The sequence below is a fragment of the Telmatherina bonti genome (assembly GCF_933228915.1).
Source record: "Telmatherina bonti genome assembly, chromosome: 1".
Taxonomy (NCBI): domain Eukaryota; kingdom Metazoa; phylum Chordata; class Actinopteri; order Atheriniformes; family Telmatherinidae; genus Telmatherina; species Telmatherina bonti.
The window spans coordinates 33,151,244-33,158,514 of record NC_136619.1 but is presented as its reverse complement, the minus strand read 5'-3'; the positions used below and the strand labels follow the sequence as shown (position 1 = coordinate 33,158,514).

General features: G+C 34.9%; 1 protein-coding gene across 1 annotated transcript; it reads left to right on the top strand.

Annotated features, from left to right (window-relative positions):
• The first annotated feature begins 384 nt into the window (after positions 1 to 384).
• cops2 (COP9 signalosome subunit 2) lies at positions 385 to 6,713 on the top strand. The gene is made up of 13 exons (XM_079242328.1): positions 385 to 521; positions 960 to 1,073; positions 1,156 to 1,233; positions 1,327 to 1,452; positions 1,531 to 1,620; positions 1,713 to 1,790; positions 2,523 to 2,697; positions 2,797 to 2,975; positions 3,534 to 3,586; positions 4,585 to 4,682; positions 4,760 to 4,842; positions 5,714 to 5,772; positions 6,133 to 6,713. The coding sequence occupies exons 1-13, from the start codon at positions 468 to 470 to the stop codon at positions 6,275 to 6,277; spliced, it is 1,332 nt and encodes a 443-aa protein (XP_079098454.1). The 5' UTR covers positions 385 to 467; the 3' UTR covers positions 6,278 to 6,713.
• Positions 6,714 to 7,271: the final 558 nt, after the last annotated feature.

The following is a 7,271-nucleotide window of genomic DNA, read 5'->3' as shown; positions in this document are numbered from 1 at the left end:
AGTATGAATTTTAAACAAGTTATACTATACTATTTTGATATTGCAATTATATCCATATGGATGAATATAAATAGGAGATAAAGCTATGAAACAAATTTGAAATGTGATAGAGCAGAGAGACATTAAATTTAAATTAGATGCCTTCAACAGAATAGTTAATTTATTACGGTATCTGAACTTAAAACAAATATGTATCATTTTACAATAAATACATGTATAATTACGCACAAAATTAATACATAAAAAAATTTAAAGTAAAATAGGTTTTAGCCATATCTTGTGGACAGGGCCGCTGTTTGAAAAAACAGTCTTTTACAAAATGAATCAGACACGATCCAATAGCGCCATCTATAGAGGAAAATATGTCACTGCCTCTTACCGCACCGACTCACCACTTTACCGCTGCAAAACACAGTGCAGGCCGGGCTACAGATTGTGTCTGAATAAGGACAGAAAACATCGTCAATATGTCTGATATGGAAGATGACTTCATGTGTGATGATGAAGAAGATTACGACCTGGTATTTACTACCGATATAATCTATTTTACGCATACATTTCATCCGTTTGTCCGCGTTTGCAGGTGACTGCCGAAAGCACGGTCAAGCTAACGTTGGCTGTTCAGTTAGCTTTTGGGCTAATATCAAACTGTCAGCTTCTTATTTGGCTAACTGATCTTGCAAGTAGCTATTATGTTGTTAAGTTATAGTAAACAATAAGTCATTGGGGAGCTGGCTTTGTTTTACTGTCTCTGGGTTTGAGATGTTGTCATATAAATGTAGCCATTGAGTTATCATGCCGTGGCGTTGGCTAACAAGGTTAGCTCATGATTCACACCTGCAGAATAACATACTAATTGCCACGCTTAGCTATGCGCTAGCTCGCACAGACCTGCAAGTGTACGTCCAGTTTACTATGTTTGGATTTGCACTATAATACATTCATGTTGTTAATCGTAGGAATACTCAGAAGACAGCAATTCAGAGCCAAATGTGGATCTGGAGAACCAATACTACAACTCCAAAGCATTGAAGGAGGACGATCCCAAAGCAGCGCTTAGCAGTTTCCAGAAGGTGGAGTTGCACTCCATATTAAGGATTTATGATTGCGGTTTTGCAACATTTACGAATATCTCTTGATTTATGTCATGTTCAGGTGTTGGAACTCGAAGGAGAAAAAGGTGAATGGGGATTCAAAGCACTTAAACAGATGATAAAGATCAACTTTAAACTGGTATGCTATATAACATATACTATACAGTTATTGCTAAATGATCTTGTTAGATCAAAGTTTTTGATGGTTATCATTTGTTTCTTAATGCCATAGACCAATTTCCCAGAGATGATGAACCGATACAAGCAGCTCCTTACATATATCAGAAGTGCAGTCACCAGAAACTACTCAGAGAAGTCCATCAACTCCATTTTGGACTACATATCTACCTCCAAACAAGTATGCAGTGAGGCATAATTTACCAATGATTCTGTCTTGATGTTTGGATTGGTTTTCTGAAGTTAACTGTGTCAACAGATGGATTTGCTGCAGGAGTTCTATGAAACCACACTGGAAGCTCTGAAAGATGCAAAAAATGACAGATTGTGGTTTAAAACAAACACAAAGGTATAAAAAGATTTTCGAATTGAAGAAAGTTGTACACAATTTGTTTTGCAATTTGTCCTCTGAAATAGTCTTCTTTGTTTAATCTTATGCAGTTAGGGAAGCTGTACTTGGAGAGAGAAGAGTATGGAAAACTACAAAAGATTCTAAGGCAACTTCACCAGTCATGTCAGGTAATCTGTTGCCCTGGTGTGTGTGTGTGTGTGTGTGTGTGTGTGTGTGTGTGTGTGTGTGTTTTCATATATATATATATATATATATATATATATATATATATATGAATAGCTGGAGATTTAAAAAAAAAAAAAAAAAGGAACAATAACTAAAGATTTGCTAAGTAATAATTTAGTTATTTAAGACACTTTTTTTCATTTGAGTTAAAGAAAGAAAAAAATAAACAATCAATCCTGGACAAATTTGAGCAATTTATTGATGACCAGTGGGACAAAATACCTGTAAACATGTACAGAAGTCTGAATGAGAGGTACAGAAAACACCTGACTGTAAAGGAAACATCAAAGAATTGTTAAACAAAATAATAGTTTATAGGTGATGTAACATATAATATTTTATCATTGTTTGCTTTTAAAACAGGTATTTCCTTTGGAACCAGAAATAGAGAATAATATGATTTTTATAAAACTTATTATTAATTTTGTTAATTTCAGCTTATTTCACAGGCAGCCGTTTATATTTTCTTTCATGGGAAATGGGTAATGGGAATGTATGAATAAATTTAAGGACAAATAAATATATATATATATATATATATATATATATATATATGATGTGTGTGTGTTTGCATAAAGGATAGTATATCTGAAGGAATAGAGTTTTTAACTGCTTTTAATTATGCTAATATTAATAATCACTGTTACATAAAACTTTGTTTGTATTAACTACAGACAGATGATGGGGAAGATGACTTAAAGAAAGGCACACAACTGTTGGAGATCTATGCTCTAGAAATCCAAATGTACACCGCACAAAAAAACAACAAGAAACTGAAAGCCTTGTACGAGCAGTCACTTCATATTAAATCTGCCATTCCCCATCCACTCATAATGGGAGTCATCAGAGGTATGGTGGTGTTCCTCTTTGTTTAGTAGACCAGTATTTTGCATGAGCTGTGCCTGTCATGTGTATGCTGAACAATTTTTGTTTGTTTGGTCTGGCCAGAGTGTGGAGGGAAGATGCATCTTAGAGAGGGTGAGTTTGAGAAGGCTCACACAGACTTCTTTGAGGCCTTTAAAAACTACGATGAGTCTGGAAGCCCAAGAAGAACGACATGCCTGAAATACCTGGTCCTAGCAAACATGCTGATGAAGTCAGGAATAAACCCCTTTGACTCCCAAGAGGTATGAAAGCAGTTGTAACTATGCTAAATGTTAGCTCTCAGTAAATGTACATATGTTCAATCTTGAGCTGGTTTTATACTTAAGCAGTGTCTGCATATGGTAGGACTGGCACAGCTAATGCGTATGAAATATGCTCCCACACTCGAGCTTACAGTTACGGCGTCATGTTGCTTCTTTTCCATGTTTACCATTCACACTCAGAGAAAAGCTCCAGAAATCTAAACTTTTGATCTCAAAACCAACCAATCACAAGGTAGTACTTCCACATAGTGGCACTGTAAGCCGTGGTCCATGTTGTGTCTGAAAGGGGTGCGCGTAAAGCCTTCACAGACCTATGTGGAGCGTACGGCAATGATGCTGTAACTGATCTTCCACAGACACTGTGCAATAGTACATCCAGTTTAAAAATGCAACTGAGAGGGATATAAGTTAATTGAGCTATCAGATGAAGCACAGCTGAAACATTTTTAATCAAAATGATTTGTTCAAAGTAAAGTCAGTTAACATTCATTTAAGATTCAACAATTTTGTGTTTTGTTTTGTTTTTTTTACCTGAAGGCCAAGCCTTACAAAAATGACCCTGAGATCCTAGCGATGACCAACTTAGTAAGGTAAGTGTTTATTTATGTATAAATGAAAATGTTATTTGTAGCACATTAGAAGTTTTGCTATACTGATAAATATATTTTATTTCTTTGAACAGTGAGACAAGTAATTTGACACAAATAGAGGATATGGTGACAGTGTTGTGCAGCTCATCTAGAAAGGAAAATTATAGGTTTAACTTAAACTAACACCTCTATGTCGGTGTGACGAGTATTGATGATGAGAACGAGCAAATTGCTTTTGCACAAGAGGTCAGAATACAAATGTCCCAGTTATTAAGGTGTGCACCAATAGGGTTGGATTAAATATATATTCAACTTTTTTTTATGTACATCTCAAGATTACTCTCAAAATTGCATTTTGGAGCCCAATTTTGTGGTTGTATTGTATTGGATCTAAGACTTGTTGTGGCAAGAACTTAATTATCAGACAGGAGGGAAAAAAAGCTGTTTTCCACTATAATGCGGCAAAACGAACAAGACAGTCATCATTTTCTTTATGTGCCAGGCAAATTTGTTTGGAACAATACAGCAGCTAGACCATCATTGTTCTTGCTTTGATACTGGACAGGAAAAATGCAAACAAAAAAATGCAGATAACTCTTGGTACCAGATGTGTTTAATATACACTTTACAGCCATTATAAGCTTCCATAAAACAGCTGGAAACACAGGACTTTCTTCAGTATAAATTACACAAAATACTTTTGTCTTGGCTCAAATTTCTGCTAGTCTTGTGCATCTTTTTGTGCCGCCGCGCCCCCCCCATTTGCTTAACTACCAGGCAGTGTTTGTAATTACTCAGGTTCCATGCATATATTTTAAGAATTTTATTACATAAACAAGAAACCATGAATGCACACCCAAAACGGTCAGAAGAATAGTGTTTAGAGAAAAATGTAATATTTTTGAACACGTTTGATGGCAATCAGAACGAGAGTTTTTGTGAGGATCATGAATACACAATGTAACTGGTCAAACAACTGTGAATGTTTTCCTTTTCAGCGCCTACCAGAACAATGACATCACCGAATTTGAGAAAATCTTGAAAACAAATCACAGTAACATAATGGACGACCCCTTTATTAGAGAGCACATAGAGGGTGAGTGGCGAATGTGACCTCAGTCATTTGTTTTTGTCTTTTATTTTTAGTTGACTGATTACGTGCTGTCGTTTCAGAGCTCCTGCGAAACATAAGAACTCAAGTGCTTATCAAACTCATCAAACCTTACACAAGAATACACATCCCCTTTATTTCTAAGGTGAGTCTAGATTATGTAAAAATGTCCTCACTGACTCCATTGTAATGTTTCCTCCTAAATCACATTATTTTGAATAATTATTACATTTGCAACCTTGTGAGTTATATCTGCATTACTAGAATTATTTATATCTTCATAAAGGATGGTGACTGTAATTCTGTCAGGTCTTAATTAAAACTATACTTCTTTCTTTGACCTTTTAGTGCAACGATTGTTTTAATATGCTTTTCTTTTTGTATACATTTAAGCTTTTTATACTGTAGTTATTCGTTATGGCATTTTTAATATTTATTTATTTTTGTTTTGTTTTTTGTTTTTTTTTAGCAAAGGCAGTGCTCCTAGGGCTTTATTGACTTGATTAGCATAAGGATATAAAATTGACTTTTATCATTGATAAGACTTTGAAAATAATGACAAACTTTTGGATACACAAGAACAGCATTTATACAAACACTGTTACTGTATAAAACCTTTTTTTAGTCATTCTAATAATTTCACTCTGAACTGTTTTTATTTAGATTAGATAGATTTTTATTGTAAGGACATTTATTGTTTTCACTGTTTAAAAAAATCCCTGCAAAGGACAAGAAAAAAGAATTTAAATGATGAAAACATTAGATTTCTTAAGTTATTTATAGAACTCATGATGGATGTTTATTTATTGTTTTTTATTTATTGCTCTGCACTGCTCGTATTCACATTGTAGTTTGTATTTGACTGTACTTGGTACACAGGTCTGTATAACATAAGTAGTAATGTGCTGTTGATTCTGCAGTATTTAAGTCTGTGCTGCCTTGAAGTGTATATCTTAGTAGTTGGCAAACATCTTTGCAGCTGTAAGCATGAGTCTTGTCTTTTTCTGTTGTTTTAGGAGCTGAACATTGATGTGTGCGATGTGGAGAGTTTGCTTGTGCAGTGCATCTTGGATAAGTATGTCTCTGTCGTGTTTGCTGAGAAGCTTAACAAAAGAAACAGTTTCCTTCCTGTAAATCATTTTAGTTCCTCATAGTTACCATCCTTTGGCCTGTAAGGGAGATTTCCAGTATTGATTGAGTTTTATTTGTATCTTGCACTGAATTGATTGTCTGCTATGTTGTCTTTTTTGCACTTATTTAAAAAAACTGAGGAAGTATGATATAGAAACATTAAACTTCCTATTCACCTACTATTTTCTTGCACATTATTTTTGTCTTACAGTATTGTTTCTAGGTTTTCTTCTGGCAGTATAGTGAAAATCACATTGACCTGGAATGTCTCAGCAATGAAAAAGTAAAAACTTGTCTTTCACAGCACAATCCACGGACGAATCGACCAGGTCAACCAGCTACTAGAACTGGACTACCAGAAAAGAGGAGGGGCTCGCTACACAGCTTTAGACAAATGGACAAATCAGCTGAACTCCTTGAACCAAGCCATTGTTAGCAAGCTCACATGATGGCATGTCCAATCAAGAGACAAAGAGAATGGCATGTTTGAATACATCCATGAAGTATACTACTGTGCTTCTTCAAGTATACTTGGCCAAACAAGATACACACCACAGTTTTTAAGAACCAATCAGGTTCAAGAAGACTCTGAAAACCCCAAGAACATGTTCAAAATTTCTTTTCTTTTTTTTGGTTTATTTTTTCCCTTTCTCTCCTGCTGACAGAAAATCACTGACACTTATTTTTGTTTGTCATGTTGATCGGCGGATTCTTCCATGTGCAGCAGACAAATGCTCCAGTTGTTTTAAAAAAAATGCTTCAAATGCTTCAGTTGTTTAAAAATGCTTCAAATGCTTCAGTTTAAAAAAGTCCAAATGTATATGAAAGCGTGTACACAGTATTTTAATGTATACTGTTGCCTGTTGGTAATAAACATATTTCTCTCAGCACTAAAAGGACTGCGTTTGACTAGTCATAAGGTCTAACGTGCTGTAAGTTAAACATCCTGGATGTTACTCGGGTGGGGTGGCAGTCATCTAACTACATGCCATTCTGTTAAACTAGAGGGCAGAATGTGTCCAGAAAGCAACTTGAGGGGGTTTATTTCATCAGACTTTATCAGCAGGGCATTAAAAGCAGAACTTTTGACTTTACACGATTATCATATTTAGTCATAACAGACTAAATATGGCACAGACAAAATGCCTGATAAATCCCTATTTGTTACAATGTTACAAAATATTGAAACTTGTGCCCTTGAATAGTGTTTTACAAGTAAAAAGAAAATGACTATCCATGATGAGAGAAGCATTGAGTTTTCTCAAGTGTTTTTTAAAAAAAATTTATTTGTGGGTTTTAGGCACTCGTAAGAACGTTACAAAAATAAAAAAAATTACATTTAATGGCCAGATTTCTCTGGAAAATGAACCATATTCCTACAAGTGTGTGTGTGTATACATACACACACACACATATATATGTATGTATACACACACACACATA

What these genes read in the sequence shown, in the direction of transcription:
- cops2 (XM_079242328.1), top strand. Translation starts at nt 468, where the DNA reads ATGTCTGATATGGAAGATGACTTCATGTGTGATGATGAAGAAGATTAC. An exon ending in CGCTTAGCAGTTTCCAGAAG is followed by an intron (nt 1,074 to 1,155) that starts GTGGAGTTGCAC and finishes TGTCATGTTCAG; the next exon opens with GTGTTGGAACTCGAAGGAGA. An exon ending in TAAAGATCAACTTTAAACTG is followed by an intron (nt 1,234 to 1,326) that starts GTATGCTATATA and finishes TTAATGCCATAG; the next exon opens with ACCAATTTCCCAGAGATGAT.